Source organism: Pan paniscus, chromosome 5 (genome assembly GCF_029289425.2).
Source record: "Pan paniscus chromosome 5, NHGRI_mPanPan1-v2.0_pri, whole genome shotgun sequence".
Lineage (NCBI taxonomy): Eukaryota > Metazoa > Chordata > Mammalia > Primates > Hominidae > Pan > Pan paniscus.
The window spans coordinates 165,888,137-165,907,045 of record NC_073254.2 but is presented as its reverse complement, the minus strand read 5'-3'; the positions used below and the strand labels follow the sequence as shown (position 1 = coordinate 165,907,045).

General features: G+C 35.5%; 1 protein-coding gene across 9 annotated transcripts in view; it reads left to right on the top strand.

Annotated features, from left to right (window-relative positions):
- SHPRH (SNF2 histone linker PHD RING helicase) overlaps window positions 1-18,909 on the top strand; it is a 126,034-nt gene that overhangs the window by 53,270 nt on the left and 53,855 nt on the right. For 6 of the 9 annotated variants that reach the window (XR_010112537.1, XM_014345495.4, XM_034963036.3 and 3 more), the window contains 3 exons: window positions 151-222; window positions 3,067-3,255; window positions 18,720-18,812. Coding sequence is in view for 6 of the 9 variants with exons in the window: in XM_014345495.4 (XP_014200981.4) it covers window positions 151-222; window positions 3,067-3,255; window positions 18,720-18,812 (354 nt within the window). In the remaining 3 variants the exon portion in view is untranslated. The remainder of the gene's footprint in view (window positions 1-150; window positions 223-3,066; window positions 3,256-18,719; window positions 18,813-18,909) is intronic. The other 3 variants (XR_010112539.1, XR_010112538.1, XM_063605519.1) reach the window with 2 other exon arrangements.

Below are 18,909 nucleotides of genomic sequence, written 5' to 3'. Positions count from 1 at the left end.
GGTAATATAGAGATGGATGGGTCATCTAAATTGTTAGATTATGTAAATTGTAATTGCCAGTATTCACTTCCATAAATGAGTTGCAAAACATGTATCAGGTTTTATATGTAAAAACGTAACTAATATATTTTTTAATTCTTTTTTGGATAGTCTCAAGATAAAACATCAGGAGGTGTTAATCCAGAACCTTGTCCAATCTGTGCTCGACAGCTAGGAAAACAGGTAAAATTATGATAAACATCACATGCATTTATAAAATACCTTACAGTTTTCAAAGGTTTCTACATAAAATCTTTCTCTCGTTTTTCTCACCACTAGTTTCTATGAAAGGCAAGTATTACCATTATCTTAAAGATAGCACTAGAGGTTAGGTGACTTGCTTAGGATTAGATGTTTGAGCAATGCTTTTCTTAAATGGGAAGTGAAAAAATATTTCTAGAATGACGCCATCTTTTTCATTAAAGATGCACAGTTTTGAACATTGTTTCCAGTCACAAGGTTGTGTCCAGTAATTTGACTTTGTCAGGTTAACATAGTTATTCAATAATTATACAGAAATGTAATATAACACACATAGATTTACTTAAGGTATTACATTAGTATAGAATCATAGTTCTTACTTGCCAGTATTAATGTCTCATAATACTTGTTCTTCAGAGTACAAATTAATCTCTCCTAGGGAAATTTAGATGTGATTTTGGTAGACCACTATATTAAATATATTCCTTTGTGAATATTAGTATACATAATGTCTATAAACATGGTAGAACCATATTCTCCTCTAGGAGAACTGCAATTTATGAAAATACAAGTTTCTGCTTTCTATGATAAATCTATATATATATATATCAGACTATTCATTGCTCTTGAAAATTTGAAAGATAAGCCTATTACTGTTGAAGAAGTAGAGATAGTCTTGGCTGTTTTTTTCTATGGAACTGAGAGTTGAAAGGTAAATATATGCATTCCATATTCTGACCAGTAATAATCAAGAAGAAAGTACCTTTTGGTTTCCAAGATTGGTGGAGAAGGTGAGATCACAAGAATACTTTATTTGCTAATACATCTTAAAGGGAGAGATACTACATTGGAAACTGAGCAAAATAGTAGTGTACAAATGCTGGTTACTTCTGACAAAAGTCAGTGATGAAACTGATAAAAGTTGTGATAAAAATGGAAGAAATCATGACATAAAGTAGTATTTTTTGCTTTTAGTTTTAATAAGATTTATACAACTGGACTGTCTCAGATATTTCATTTTGTCTTAAACATTTTCAGTTTTTAAAATTCTTTCATATACATTAGTTCATTTAATTCTAGCATAACCTAGGTTTCCTGCACTTGGAAGACCATATTGGATTTCAATAATAGTAATAAAAATACTTTTCAAGCTCTGTTCATACTTACAATATATAGTAGCCGTATTTTTTTTTTCCTTTTTGGATCCCCAGTTCTCCCCCTCTTCTAATTTAGGGCTATTAAATTAGACTATCAGAGATAACCCATATGTACCAGCTGATGCGCCTGGAGGCATTGCCATTTGTCTCTTCTGTTTGGGTCAGTCAGCTTCCTGTCACTCCTAATGCTCAGGTGCCAGGTATCTCGTTGCTTCTTCTCCATTGCACATGTAGGTGGACCTGTCTTGATGTTTAATTGGTCCATTTGAGCTCTAGTGGGTCACAAAACTCCTTTCCAGTAGAGTACCCCAGTGGCACTAGAGGTACATAAAGTACAATATAGTGCTGCTCTGTGTCATACAAAAATGCTAGTAAAACAGCTCTTCAATTTCATTAGTCTCAACTCCTGTGGACTCTGGCAGAGGCGCAGCTAGAGAACAGTAGGAATAGTATTAGCTGATAATAGGCAAAATAGTGGTTTGAAAACCAAGCTTATATACCTCAATTTTCTCTTCTTTCAATGTGAGTTCTTTTCCAAAGAGCATCTTAGATGATCCAGCAAAGAATCTCAAGTGGGCCAGGTACGCACTTTCTTTCCATACATGTCCAAATCTTAAAAAAAACATAGCTTAAGTATTTAGAAGCTTTGTCACTCAAAAGACACTCAGTTTTTCTTATTGTTTTTACCAGATGAAAACGGTTAAATCTACATTTATAAGATGCCATAGCTTTTAGAACTTACACCTAGACTAAATCTATTGCTCTTACGTCTCTCGTTGCCAAAGAGGGCAAAAGTCTCCATGGTATGTTGCAGAGATTCAGAGAGGATTATTTTATTTTTCCCGAATAGGACAAGGGGTTTCTTAAACATTTCTTTTTGGCTGGGCGTGGTGGCTCACACCTGTAATCCCAGGCCGAAGTGGATGGATCATGAGGTCAGGAGTTCGAGACCAGTTTGGTCAATGTGGTGAAACCCCTCTCTACTAAAAATACAAAAATTAGCTGGTCGTGGCAGCAGGTGCTCATAATCCCAGCTACTCAAGAGGCTGAGGCAGGAAAATTGCTTGAATCCTGGAGGTGGAGGTTGCAAGGTTGCAGTGAGCCAAGACCGCATCATTTGCACTCCAGTCTGGGCGACAGAGCAAGAATGTCTACAAAATAATAGTAATAATAATAATTTCTTTTTGTTTGTAATTTTTTAAATAACCAGAACCATTTTCAAAATAAATTTGAGATACTAACTATCCCATATTATTTTCTATATAAGTGCTTTAATGTGTGAAAATATAAATCTGTTTTTTAAATTAAATGGAACATATCGAGTATGATATTATCTCCAAATTAATATTCTGAGTCCCTCTGTTATATCTGTTGTTAGAGTGCTGAAGGACTAATTTACATTCTTCCCAAATACAGAAATGAGAACACCACCTTTCTACAAAGTAGTGGTGACTGACTATCATACTCACTTTTAGGATAAACAGAACTAAAGATTATGAAAACTTACTTTGGAATAAAAAATTAATTTGAAGGCACAACTTGGCTTTATGACAAAGAATATTAATGTCATGAAATCTTTAGGAGGAAAAATTGCGAATCTCTTTTTAATATACTTATAAATTGTAAGGCATCTTTGATAGCACTAAGGCTTGTTCTGTTTTCTTTTTAGTGGGCGGTACTGACCTGTGGTCACTGTTTCTGTAATGAATGCATTTCTATAATTATTGAACAATACAGCGTGGGATCTCACAGAAGCTCCATTAAGTGTGCAATCTGCCGCCAGACCACATCTCACAAAGAAATCTCGTATGTCTTTACCTCAGAGAAAGCAAACCAGGAGGAGGACATCCCTGTGAAGGTAAAGTAGGTCAGGAACACATAGAAGCATAGGTAAGGCAATATAATATAGGAAGCAGTATCGGATTAAGAAAGCATGAACATCAGAACAAGCTTGACAGTGAATAGGTAGACGCCACTGTTGTCTGTAGATACACTGCCTGAAAGCCTCAGCTTAACCATGTAATTTTTAATTGTGGGAGGAACACAGAACACTTATTCAAATATGGTTAGCGATAGTCATGTACACTGTGACTAAAATGTAACATCTTAAAATTACAGTTTCCTATCCTCTATAATATTTCTATCCACCACAAGTAGACAGAGGTCTGGTTACATTAGAGATTTATTTAAAGAAAGAGTTTTCCTCATTCTTTTACACATCCCTGAATGTAAGGAAAAAAGGATGTGTCTAACTAAACAGAAGGATAAAATAAATTGGCTAATGAAGACAGCTACAAGAAAGAGGTAATGTGCTTTTTAAACAGCATAGATTGATATTCCAGGATAAAGCCAAATTTTGGCTTTATTTTCCTAATTTTTTTCCATGCTTCATTCAGAATTTTAAGAAAATTACTATAATGTGATATCCAGACTGGATCTGTAATTGGATTTACTGCTTTTAAGGGGTATTTAATAAAAAGCCAAGATTATTTTGCTCTTTCTTTTCCTTAAATATGCTTTTTTAATATTTTTTTCTAACCAAACTTGAACAAAGGACACATCGGTATCTAAATTTAGTAGCAAATGTGGGCTTTAAGGAATAGAGAATGAGAATTGGAGAATGATGGGGTTGACTCTTAAGCAAGATGAAGTATTCTTTATTAATTCCTTCTGAGTTTTTGATACTCCTCCCTTTTAAGTAATGTGTTTTTTAAGTAGAATCAGCTACAAGTTGAAATTCACTACCAGTAGTTAAGCAGTTATTAGGGTACCCTTCTCCCAAGAAAACTGTAGCTGCATTAAAGAACTTTTAATTGCTCTTTTTTCACTGTTATTTGAGTAAAACCTGAAAATATCAGTTATATTGCTCTTTAGTCTGTTGGGATAAACAGAATTCCACAGTTAGAATAAGCATTCATCCATTCATTCCACACATATATATTGGACACGTACTAGCACACAGGCAGTGTGCTAGGCCTCATAGACGCAGCATACACATAAATAAAACAGATATGGTTACTACTTTTGTGGAGATTGGTGAAGGAGTTTGAGTTGGGGCAGGAAGCACAGATGTTAACAAATAATTAATGTGTTATAATTGTGATAAGCACTACAAAAGAACAAAGCTGGAGGCATCATGCTACCTGATTTCAAACTATACTACAAGGCTACAGTAACCAAAACAGAATGGTACCAAAACAGACATTAGGCCAATGGAGCAGAACAGAGACCTCAGAAATAATACCACACATCTACAGCTGATCTTTGACAGACCCGACAAAAACAAACAATGGGGAAAGGATCCTATTGGGTAAATGGGGCTGGAAAAACTGGCTAGCCATATGCAGAAAACTGAAACCGGACCCCTTCCTTACACCTTACACAAAAATTAACTCAAGATAGATTAAAGACTTAAATGTAAAACCCAAAACCCTAAAAATCCGAGAAGAAAACCTAGGCAGTACCATTCAGGACGTAGGCATGGACAAAGACTTCATGACAAAAATGCTAAAAGCAATTGCAACAAAAGCCAAAATTGACAAAGGGAATCTAATTAAAGAGCTTCTGCAGAGCAAAAGAAATTATCGTCAGTAAACAGGCATCCTACAGAACGGGAGAAAATTTTTGCAATCAACCCATCTGACAGAGGTCTAATATCCAGAATTTACAAGGAATGTGAACATATTTATAAGAAAAAAACAACCCCATCAAAAATTGGGCAAAGGACATGAACAGACACTTCTCAAAAGAAGATATTTACGTGGCCAACAAACATGAAAAAAGTTCATCACTGATCATCGGAGAAATGCAAATCACAACCACAATGATATACCATCTCACACCAGTCAGAATGGCGATTATTAAAAAGTCAACAAACAATGGATGCTGGCAAGGCTGTGAAGAAATAGGAACGTTTTTACACTGTTGGTAGGAATATAAATTAGTTCAACCATTGTGGAAGACAGTATGGCGATTCCTCAAGGATCTAGAAACAGAAATCCCATAGGACCCAGCAATCCCATTACTGCATATATACCCAAAGGAATATAAATCATTCTGCTATAAAGACATATACACACAAATGTTTACTGCAGCACTATTTACAATAACAAATATATGGAACCAATCCAAATGCCCATCAATGATAGACTAGATAAAGAAAATGTAGTACATATGCACCATGTAATACTATGCATCCATAAAAAGGAATGAGATCATGTCCTTTGCAGGGACATGGATGAAGCTGGAAGCCATCATCCTCAGCAAACTAACACAGGAACAAAAAACCAAACACCACATGTTCTCACTCGTAAGTGGGAGTTGAACACTGAGAACACATGGACACAAAGAAGGGAACAACACACACACCAGGGCTTGTTGAGGCAGGGGAGTAAGGAGAGGGAACTAAGAGGGCAGCTAAATAGGTGCAGCAAACTACCATGGCACATGGATACCTGTGTAACAAGCCTGCATATTCTGTACATGTATCCTGTTTTTTTGTTTTGTTTTTTAAGGAGAAAAAGGAAAAACCTGAAGTCTCTGAGGGAACGACAGTTAAGCAGGTATCTAAAGGATGAATGATGAATTAGTCAGCCTGAGGAGAGAATAGGTCGGCTCCCAGACAGAGAAAAAGAAAACCAGAAGAGAGCAGTGCATGGAAAAGCCTAAGACAAGGACTCAAATGGATCTGAGTGGCTGAAGTGTAGAAAGCAAGGAGAATGCAGTTGAATGAGCCTGGAGACCTAACTAGGGGACCAGATGTTGAAGGGCCACCTGAACATTTGAGAATTTTGTTTTTATTTAAGGAGAAAGCCATTAAATATTATAAGCAGGGATGTATCATGATCACATTTGGATTTCAAAAAGATCTCTCTTGTGTGGAAAACAGATGATGAACAGAATAGAGCAGAAGAAATTTGGAGAGAGCAGTTTAGGAGGCTACAGCAGGAGTAATGGCGGCTTTGATTTGGCTGATGGCAGTAGAAATGGAGAGAAGTGGGTATATTCTAGACATATTTAGAATAAAGTTAGAGAATGTTGGCAGCATTAGTGAAGGAAATTTCATAGATCACCCCTGGTTTCTGATGTGAATAAGCAGGTGGGTAATGGTATAGCTAATGATACAAGATATTTGGAAGAGGAATACATTTAGACATATCATATTTAAGGTGCCTAAGACATCCAAGTAGAACTATCCAGAAAAGTGTTGATATGTGGAGCTGGAGATACAAAATTTGGAGTCACTAATAGAAAAGTTTGCTTCAGATTGAGTCCTATGAAGTCCATAACTTTAAAAGATTGAATCAAGTTGGGAGGGCTGGAAAATGAGAAGGAGCAACTAGGGACAGGCAATCCAGGGGGGTACGCTGGCAACAAAGACCACAGGGAAGCTCTGCTTCGGTGAGGAGACAGTAGTGCTGAAGGTGGATCAACTACAATGTGGACTAATTTGTCTAATGAGGTCACTGATGACTTTAGAAGGAGCTCTTTTAATACAAATGTAGAGGCAGAAAGCAGATTGGGAGGGATTGCGGGATGAGCAGGAAGTCAACAAGTAGAAAAAATGCCCAACTGTTTCATAAACTTAACTGTGAGATAGAATCAGAATTGTAACCAGAACATATGAAAGCAGAAAGACATCACTTTTTTGTTGTTGTTCTGTTTAAGAGAAAAGATTCTTGAGCATGTTTAGTCTCCAGTGAAAAAAGGATAGACTGTTAAGATATAGGAGAAAGGATAATTTGTAATACAAGTTTCTTGAAAAGAAGGAGAATGTTGATGTATAGAAAGTAGAGTTTCATTGAAGTCAAATAACAGGTATAAATTGGGCTATTGAGCACAAAAGATATAAGCATAGGTGTTCTTATCTGAGAATGGGAGATCATAGTCATTCCAGAGAGGACAGGTCTGCCAGATGTGACTGTAGAAGTAGGTGACTCAAGTGAGGTGGAGAAGAAAAGATGCTAGAAGATGAAACAGTGAGACCTGAATTTTGGATGAGCTGTCCAAGCAGACAGTATGTAATATCTAGAGTTGAGGTATAGAGTAAATTAGGCACCAAAGTTCTTTAGTGAATTTAGGGTAGGGTTCAATAAATTATAGCAAAGGGTAGAGTTGGGATAACTGGGCTTCAGGGGGCTCAAAAAATGGAAGTTGTTACACAAATGAGAACTAATGCTCTGAAACCTGCATTTGTGGACCAGCACTCAAATGCAACACTCAAAGCCTTCACTCAAAAGGGCTGCTGAGAGATCAGTATGCTTAGAGGATAGCCAGGTTCTAATTAAAGCAGGGAAGTGAAGAGCAGTATTTCTACAAGAGGTAGAAAATATGAAACAATTTGTTTCATAAAATACGGGTTCCAGGGGGCGCCAGTGAAAGGTCCAGGAGTGAAAGGAGAAAAATTAGAGGGTAAACAAGCAGGAAGGAAGTGCAGGACAGTATGGGAATAACAGAACAGGCAAGGATACGTGATGAGAGCATCATGACCTAAGGATCATCTAGTCCTGTTCCCTCTCTGTGAATCCCCTGAATACATTTTACAGTCAGCCCTGTGTATCTGTGGATATAGCCAACCATAGATCAAAAATACTTGGAAAAAGAAAAATTCCATGAAGTTCTAAAGAGCAGAACTTGAATTTGCAGCATGCTGAGTTTACATTGAATCCACGCAAATGAAATGATGTGTAGGGATTATATGAGGTAATCTAGAGATGATTTAAAGTATACAGGAGGATGTGTGTATGTTATATGCAAATATGACATCATTTTATATAAGGGCCTTGAGCATCCTGGGATTTTGGTATCCACAGGGATTTTGGAAGCAGTCAGTCCCTCACAGATACTGAGGGAGGACTGTATTTTTAAAGCAAATACCAAAGAGTTATTGAATGAAGAAGTAGGTGACTTATGGTGCAGCCCTGAGGCATTTGACAGTTATTCTTTATCCTGCCTGCACTTAGGAGCTATGCTGCTTCCCAGTCCTCTCTCCCTTTCTTCCCACCCCTATAGTTTCTCCTTTCCTTTCCATAAAGATAGTCTTTCTTAGCCCTTCCTTTTTTCTCTTCTTTCTCTTCCTCTGGCCACAGCATCTCAAGGGCCACAGATGGCCTTTGTGGCTAAGAAGAGGTGGCTCACCCTTAGGTGACAGCATGCATCACAGTACAAGGAACTGGCATAAGAAAGAACTGCTGTGTCAGGTTTTGCGCAGAGAGGTTAAGGAAGTGATTGCTCTAGCTACCGGTAAACAGCACAGCCTCTACGAAACTGAGTCATTGAGCCCATCAAATCCAAACACCTGTTCATTTTATGGCAGCTTTCCTAGACACCCAGGATAGAGATTGGCACAGTTACATGTGCTGTGCTGTTGGAGCAGGGATATCGGTGTATAAATACTGTTTATTGTGCTCTCACTTCTCGCTGTCTTTCATGAGTATTGATGAACACGTGAATTAACTGAAGCATCTTTTTAAAAAAATTAAGATTATAGAATTTACTAAAGATAATTTCCCTTTTTATCATAGATGCACATGTAATTACATTTCCTTTTCTTAAACATAAGACTATTGTACCATTGTGCGGGCAAATTTTATCCCTCCTCGACGTCGTCACATTGCTTCACGCCATGTTTAGGTTGGCTCTTCACTGCTTTTTCTGTTACCATTTGTGTCTGCCACATTTGCCTTGTGCTTCCTGTCTCTTCTTCTGACTTCTGTCACATTTGTGGCCTGCTGTCTGTCACTTCCTCCTTGAAACATCAGCTTATTGTATTCTGAGACTTCACCCCTCTCTTGTGACTCTCTGAAACTTCCACATAAATGATCATATTGCCTATTTTGGATTAGTATGTAAATAAAGATGGCTTTGTGTAAATAATTAAGGCATTATTTTCAAATTTTAGAAACTACTAGTTCCAATTATTTCTAAACCTAGTTTTTTTCTTTATATTACTGTTGATTATCAAATCGTTGATCTTTAACAAGCAATACTGACAAGTAATTTTTTATTTAATTGAAATGTTTATATTATCTGAAATATAAAATTTATTTCTGAAATGGTTATTTCACTGTATTTATGTCAAGATTCTCAGACATAGCAAACTGTATATCGTACATAATGCTTAATCATATAGCTTTTTTGTGGATAAAAGATATTTGGAAAGCATAAAACTATTATTTATTAGTAGTAGACATTTTTAAGTAGTATTTCTTGGAAATAAGAGATTTTACAATGTAAGGAATGCTGTTGATTGACCATAGATATAAAATGAATACTGGGATCACAAATGTCCTGTTCGGTGGATGCACTTAAGTTGAAGACCATTTCTTCCCTAGCAACAGTGTGATGGTATTCCTAAATGACCTTTGGAACCTACTGAGCATCTCACAAAGTAAACAAAATTCCCCTTGCAAGTTCTGACAACTGCCAGGCATTTTGGATGGTGAAGTAGGCCTCCTGGCAGAACATATGGCCCACATGTCTTGTTCCCTGTGTCTTACATTTGGCTAGGTTTTATACAAAGCGTTTTGCCAGTGGAAACCCTGACCCTATATACTGGTCAAGAGTCTTAGATAATAAGAAATTTCCATCCGGGAGAAAATAGATACAGCCACTACATAGATATAGTGACAGCAATACAGTACCCTTCCCACCCACCACATGCTACACAATTGCTTTTTTTGTCAAACTTTTAAGTATCTGACCATCAACTGGCCTGCTTTTTAAAATAAATATTTTTGTTCAGGCTCTATCTCCATAAACTTTGACTCATTAGACCTGGGATGTGGTCCAGAAATCTGCATTTTTAGCAAGCATATCTCTTGATAATAGAGATATCTTATACAGCCTTTTTGTAGAGAAAAAAACTCTGTATCTCTACATTCCAACTCACAGAGAAGCCTAGCCATACTATGTGTAGAATTCTACATGTGGAATTCTATTCTGTTTTTTTTTATTTGAATTTTTGCTCAATTATAAAGATAATTTGTGACATCTGACTCACACTTTTAAAATATAATTAAAATAAACATCTGAGTGAAAAAAACTGATTATGAAATTCTGAGTTTAAAATAGGAATAAAATAATTTGGTAAATATAATCCAGAAGTGATTATATTTAAATATATTTATCTAAATATTCTTATATACGTTTTATATAACATGAACATTAACTGGTAAATTTGGAATGCAGTTGTATATTTTTTGTTAAAATATGTCATGACTAAATATAATTGCAAAAAAAATACCATTTCTATTTCTGTTCACTGGCCAAGTTAATACTTGTAATTCTGAACTGTTAGCCTCATGTTAAAGTTAGCCATAGCTTGCAATAAATTGAACACACAGTAGAGACTTCTAAGATATAAACTAAAACTTATCTTTATGAAAAAATCATTTGTTGAGTGTAAACTCCATTAAAAGGTAGAGGACTTGTTCATGAGGTAAGGATGTTGTTTTATTCACTATTTTGTATGAGGCATTTGGAACAATACCTGGCATATAATAGGCACTCAGTAAGTATTTGAATGCATGGATGGATAACAATTGAATAGTCTGTGTAAACAATTGAATAGTCTAGAGTAAAGCCAAGCTACAGTGTATCTTTCTACACCAATACTCAGATTTTTACCATTAATATTGTGCCCTCTTTTTTCCCCAATAATAAGTCTTCAGTGCATGAAAAGCACTTCCTTCCTCTGAAATTACATCGGTAAAATAGGTCATCTCATTCTGGAGGGGAGAGGATTAAAATCTAGATCAGATGCTACTTGGTTGGTTTATTAGAAGAATTTTTTTCAGTCTACTGAATTTATGGCAAAGAAACAAAACTGAATTTTCTGTCATTTTAACACATTTAACAACTTGTAATTCAAAGTTTAGGTTCTCCACATTTTACAACAGGAGGCTGCAACTATAGAACACCTTATTCCAATCAGATTTAACTCTGTGATAAAAATAAGTTAGTGGCACCTGTTAGAGCAGATAAGAAGCCACATGACATTTCTGATCTTGAGTTGTGTTACTAAGTGACTTCCAGGCCAAACTTCATTAGAAATATTCTTTATTGGCCTTTGGCGCTAGTGGGTCTCTACTGTTTTTTCAGTGTGTTGACTTCCTGCCCCAAATTCTGGAGCTTTTAACTTTGTACTTTATTTTCCAGAAAGTGAAAGACTTCACTTTACTTCACTTCTTTATTTTTAAATATTTTAATTCTCCTGGCTGCTGACTTGAGCAGAAAACCAGGAGAGATAACAGCCTTGCGCTGACTGGTAACACTTTGTATGTCTCCCATCCGAGTTCTCTAGTTGACCTTAGAGAGAATAAGTGCCTTAGAGAGAAGAACGGCAAAGATACAGTCAGTGAGGGTAAAGGGCAGAAGCTGTGTCGTTATTCCAAAGCTGGACCTTGGTCATTAATGTTTCAGAAACATGAAGGAAAACCAAGCAATAAGCACAAAGTTAGGATTAGGGGGTGTGTGTGTGCTGAAGAGACTAAGGAGAAAGGATGGGAGTAAGGAAAGGGACAGTAATGTCAGAAGAGGACACAGGTGCTTATAGTTAAGTACAACTTTATCAACCTAATATATTAAGAGATTATCTAGCAGTTGTATGGGATTTCTGTTCCCATGTACACTCTTCCCTAATGCATAACATTCCAGCTTAACTTTGCATCTGTTTACTGCTGTAGCTAAATAATGAGTTTGCCAGAGGCTACCAGTTTACCTGTCTTGAGAATGTTCATACTGTGTTAACAGCTTGCACAGGAATAGATTGGTATCCACATTAACTTTTGTTACTTTTTTGCTTTTTTGCAAGCAGCCTTGCCTATATGTAACCCATTCCCTTTTTCCTGTTTTAATCTTATCTTTTTTTAACAATGTGAATATTTGCTTTCTATAGCAGTAACCACATTGAATAGTCTTCTCAGAAGCTGGCAGATTTGAACCCAAGTTTATTTACATATTTAAGATAGAAGAAACATGAAAAAGAGCAGTAGAATGTGTGTAGTGCGCATTAAGGCGGTATAAAACATTCATTTCAATTGCCAAACCAGCAGATAAACCATCCTTTTATGTTTTTCTCCATATTCTGTAACACGCGTTAGAGTGTTATGTATTTGGAGACAAGGGAGTGTATTTTTTCATCTTTGTATATCCAGTTCCTCATATGGTTCTTTGTTAACTGTCAAATGAAATATTGTATATATTTATGGTAGTATACAACATGATGTTTTAATATATGTAGATATTATGGAAGGATTGAATCAAGCTAATTAACATACCCATCACTTCACATACTTAACCAATTTTTGTGATAAGAACATTTAAAATCTGCCTTCTTAGCAGTTTTCAAGTATAGTTGGCCCCCCACATTTGCAGATTCTGCATCAGCGGATTCAGTTAACCACGGATAAAAAATACTCAAGAAAAACCCAGCAACAATAAAAAATCACAATACAGCATATTTAAAAAACACAAATTTTTAAAAGACACTATAATAATTTACGTAAGATTTACATTGTATTCAGTATTGTAAGTAATACAGAGATGATTTTAAAGTATACAGAAGGATGTGTGTAGGCTATATGTAAATACTATCATTTTATGTAAGGCACTTAGCATCTGCAGATCTTGATATCCAATGGGGATCCTAGAACTCCCCATGAATACCAAGGGACAACGGTATACAATACATTATTATGTACTGTAGTCACCATGCTGTATAATAGATCTTTAGATCTGTTCCTTCTGTCTAACTAAAACTTTGCACCATTTAACCCACTCCCTTCCCCCACAAACTCCAGCCTCTGGTAACCACCATTCTGCTCTCTGCTTCTGTGAGTTAAATGTTTTTAGATATCCCATATAAGTGAGATCATGCAGTATCTGTCTTTTCTGTGCCTGGTTTATTTCAGTTAGCATGGTGTCTTTCAGGTACATAGATGTTATCTCACCTGACAGGATCGATTTACTGTCAGGTAAAAACATATTCCATGGTGTATATATAACCTGTTTTAAAATTTATTCATCAGTGGATGGACACTTATATTGATTCCATGTCTTGGCTACCATGAATAATGCTGAAATTAACTTGAGATTGCAGATATCTCTTCCACATGCTGATTTAATTTCCCCTGGATATATACCCAGAAATAGAACTGCTGGATTGTGTGGTAGTTCTATTTTTAATATATTGAGAAACCTCTTTACTATTTTCCAAAATGGCTCTACTAATTTGTATTCCCAATAGTGTACAAGGGTTTCCTTTTTCTCCACCTTCTCACCAATACTTATCTCTTGTCTTTTTTATAATAGTCATTCTAACAGGAATGAGGTGGTGTATCTCAGTGTAGTTTTAATTTGTATTTCCCTGATGATTAGGGTCGTTGAGCACCTTTTCCTAGACCTGTTACCTATTTGTATGTCTTCTTTTGAGTAATATCTTTTCAGGTCCTTTGCCCGTTTTTTACTCAGGTTGTTTTCTTGCTGTTGAGTTGTTTGAGTTTCCGGTATATTTTGGATAATAACTCCTTATCACATGTGTGGTTTGCAGATATTTTCTTCTTTGCTGTAGATTGTCTTTGTTGATTATTTCCTTTGCTGTGCAGAAGCTTGTTAACTTTAATGCGATCCTATTTATCTTTTTGCTTTTCTTGCCTGAGTTTTTTGGGTCATATCCAAAAAGTCTTTACCAAGATCATTGTCAAGTAGTTTGTAGTTTTGGGTCTTATATTTAAGTCTTTAATCCATTTTGAGATGATTTTTGTATATGCGGTGAGATAAGGGTCCAGTTTTATTCTTTTGCATGTGGATAACTAGTTTTTTCAGCACAGTTTATTGAAGAGACTGTTTTTTCCCCATTGTGTGATCTTCTTATCTTTGTTAAAGATTGGTTGACTGTGTAAGTGTGGGTTTATTTCTGGGCTCTCTCCTGTTCCATTGGTCTGTATGTCTGTTTTTATTTCAGTAGCATACTATTTTTATTACTGTAGTTTTAAAATGTGTTTTAGAATCAGGGAGTGTGGTATCTCTAGCTTTTTGCTCAAGATTGCTTTGGTTATCCAGGGTCTTTTGTGGTTCCATATGAGTTTTAGAATTGTTTTTCCTATTTTTCTTTGTCTGTTTTATGTTGCCATAACAGAATATTTGAGACTGGATAATTTAGAAATAAAAGGAGTTATGGCCAGATGCAGTGACTCATGCCTATAATCTCAGTGCCTTGGGAGGCCAAGGCAGGAGGATCACTCGAGGCCAGGAGTTCAAGACCAGCCTGGGCAACATAATAAGACTCTGTCTTTACCAAAAAAAATTTAAAAGTAGCCAGGTGTGGTGGTGCACACCTGTAGTCCCAGCTACTCGGGAGACTGAGGTGGGAGGATCACTTGCGCCCAGGAGTTCAGGGTTGCAGTGAGCTGTAATTACACCACTGCACTCCAACTAGGGTGACAGCACAAGACCCTGTCTCAAAAAGAAAAAAGAGGATTATTTAACTCCTTTTTCTGTAGGCAGGGAAGTTCAAGGAGATGGCCCTTCTGGTGAGGGCTTCCTTGTTGCATGATAACATGGCGGAGGTCATAGGGGTAGCAGACAGGTACAAAGAGAGAGCAACAAAAAGGAGGAAACTTATAACAGCCTGCCCTCATAGGAGCCAATTCGTCTTGCACAAGAGAGAATTTACTCACTACCAAGAGAATGGCACCAAGTCATTCATGAAGGATCCACCCCCATGACTCAGAACACCTGCCACTAGGCCCCACTTCCCAAAACCTCTATGCTGGGTATCAAATTTCAGCATGAGTATTGCTGAGGACAAACTCAAATCATAGCACTATTTCTGTGAAAAATGTCATCAGAATTTTAATAGGGATTGCATTGAGTCTATAGATTGTGTTATTTAATATTTATGTAACAATATTAGTTCAGTTCATGAACATATGTCTTTCCATTTGTGTTCTCTTTAATTTTTTTATTAATGTTTCATAGTTTTCAGTGTACAGGTCTCTCACCTTGATTAAATTTACTCCTAAGCATTTTTTATGACATTATAAAATATTTTTTCTTGATGTCCTTTTTGGATAATTGATTGTTGGGTATAGAAATGCTACTGATTTTTTTGTTTCTATTGTATCCTGAAACTTCACTAAATTCATTTCTTTTAACAGATTTTTGGTGGAATCTTTAGGATTTTGTATATATAAGATCATGTCATCTGCAAACAGTTTAACTTCCTCCTTTGCAGTTTGAATGCCTTTTATTTCTTTTCCTTGCCTAATTGCTCTAGCTAAGACTTCCAATACTATGTTGAATAACAGCGGCAAGAGTGGGCATTTGTGTTTTGCTGATCTTAAAGGAAAAGCTTTCAGCTTTTCACCATTGAGTATGATGCTATCTGGTAGGCTTGTCATTTATGGCCTTTACTGTGTTGAGGTACATTCCTTCTATACCTAAGTTGTTGAGAGTTTATTAAAGTATGTTGAATTTTATCAGATATTTTTTTCTGCATATGTTGAGATGATCATTTTTTTTTCCTTTATTCTGTGGTGTATCACATTTATTGGTTTGCATACGTTAAACCATCCTTGCATGCCAGAGGTAAATCCCTGTTGATCATGGTGAGTGATCCCTTTTAATGTGTTGTGGAATTTGGCTTCCTAGTATTTTGTTGAGGATTTTTGCATGTTTTCATCAGAGACACTGGCCTGTAATTTTGTTTTCTTATAGTGTTCTTGTCTGACTTTGATATCAGAGTACTTCTGGTCTTGTAAAATGAATTAAGAATATTTTCTCTTCAGTTTTTTATAAAAGTTCAAGAAAGATTGGTATTAGTTCTTCTTTAAATGATTGTTTAACTTTACCAGTGAAACCACTAGTTCCTATGCTTTTCTTTGAGGGGAGACTTTTTATTACTGACTCAATCTTGTTACTACATACTGGTCTTTTCAGATTTTCTGTTTCTTTGTGATTCAGTCTTGGTAGATTGTATGTTTCTGGGAATTTATCCATTTCTTCTAGATTTTCTGATTTCTTGGCGTATAGTTGTTCATAAGTCTCATGATTCTCTGTATTTCTGTGGTATCAGTTTTAATGTCTCTTCTTTCATTTATAATTTTTTAAATTTTACTCTTATTTTTTCTTAGTCTACCTAAAGGGTTGTCCATTGTGTTTATGTTTTCAGATAACCAACTAAGAATTTCATTAGTCTTTTCTGTATTTTTTTTTCTGATCTCTATTTCATTTATTTCTGCTCTGATTTTTATTATATCCTTCCTTCTGCTGACTTTCGGCTTACTTTGCTCTTCTTTTTCCAGTTCCTTGTGGTGCAACATTAGTTGTTTATTTAGAACATTTCTTTTTTTTATGTAGTTGTTTATTTATATAAGCTTCATTATTAGAACTGCTTTTGCTGAATTCCCATACCTTTTATTATGTTGTATTTCCATTTTCATTTGTCTCAAGATATTTTTAATTTTTCCTTTTAATTGTTTCATTGACCCAATGAATGTTCAAGAGCATGTTATTTAATTTCTATATTTTTGTTAATTTTCCAAAATTCCTCCTATTATGGGTTTCTAGTTTCATTCCATTGTCAGAGAAGATACTTGATGTAATTTCAGTCTTGATTTTGTTTTCGGACTTGTTTTGTATCCTAACATATTCTGCTAGGAAAGTAGGAAGTAACTAGATTGGGACAAAATGGTTCAGAACTGTAGTGGTTGGAAGGGATCATTGAGCACTACCACTGAACTGGCCAGTCTTTGATAAAAGCAAATGCTCTGTTCTTTTCTTACGTAGAGTTAGCACTACGGTACTAGAAATGTTGATTATAAAAAATTTATTCTACATTTTTTTTGAACTTTTAGTAAGAAACAAATTAATCAGTGGAAGGATTCATAGTTTTCCTGGTATTTCACTTGAAATAGCTTTAAAAGTAAGACCTTGCAAGGAACATGGATGTTTTTGTCTAAATTCTGAAATGATCACCTTTACACTAATTTCCTATTTTCTCTTCGCTCTTGTTTGAGATAATTATTAGACTGAAATAGGTTCTTTGTAGTACATTTCTAATCTTGCAAGTACACTTGAAAGTCTACATACCCAGAGAAAATAAGTGTAGAATCATGATTTTAGCATGAGGATTTTAAAACTTTTTCCATTATTCTATCTTGCTGGCTTAAAATTAGTACAGCTTTCTTTCTTGTTTTGTTTATATTTTTACCTTTGAATGTTTCTTCATGTAAAAGTGTGTTGAGAGGATTGAGGGAGAGGGTTTATGCTGCTGTGGAAATATTTTTCCTTCTTTTTGGTTAAATCTGCTCCCCCTTGTGGTATAATCTAGGTCATTATAGTGCTCATATTTAATATCTCAGAAAGATAATAAGTTCTTGAGTGTTTACTCCTTACCAGATGTTAGGCTAAATGCTTCGTATACATTTTCTCATTCAATCATCACAGCCACCTTTGGAAAGAGATATAATTATCATTCAGCCCTATTTGATAGATGAGGAAACACACAGGATTAGAAACTATAACTAGTGAGTTGCAGAACTATGAGTTGAACTTAAATTTGTCTCATTCAAAATCCCATAACCTTAATTTCTCTGTCATACCATCTCCAAGAGCACTCCAGAAGGAAAACTTTCTCATTGAGGGCTATAGAAATACTTGTACTATTTTCCTCATTTTCTTATTTCTCCATTTTAAAAATCATTTTTTCACTTTCATCCTCATCTGATAGAAATGGTTATGGAAGATGCAAAAAAAAACACACACAGTTTTAAGTGTCTAGCTTTGTATGAATCTGCCTCATTCTAAGTGAGCATCATTTGTACCTCTGTCATTGTTTTTGGTAATACCCTTGCAAGAAAACATTCTCCATTGGTCGGATCCTTCACTGTTTGCTTACATTGGGAGTTTTGATTCATTGTATTCTTAACATTTCTAATGACATAATATCTGAAGAAAGGGAGAATAAATGAAGCGTGTTTTAAAATATCATTTCTGCTAATCTAATGTAACAAAATTTTGTAACTATAAAACCTGACTACTTAACTAAAAGATCTTATGTTCAGGGTCATAGCACTTAATGACTTTCTGGCATGCTTTTACATTCAAATGTCTGGGTGTAAATTTAATGACTTCTACATTTCGAGGCTAAAGAAAATTTCCAGCAAACACAAAATGAAAAAGAGTAAACACATATGCACCTGATAATTTGTTTTGATGCATTTATAGTTTTGATAATAAAAAGTACTTTATATTGCTTTTCTTTTCTGTTCTTAACTAGATTTTTTAGTAGTAATGTGTATTTTTTGTGTGTGTTCAAAGGGCAGCCATTCTACAAAAGTGGAAGCTGTGGTCAGAACTCTGATGAAAATACAGCTTAGAGATCCAGGGGCCAAAGCACTCGTTTTCTCAACGGTATAATCAACATTTTCATCCTCAATATTAATTCGAACTGATTTTCCCTCTCTAATCAGTTTACAGCTGAGAACTAATTTTTGATGTTTACTCTTAG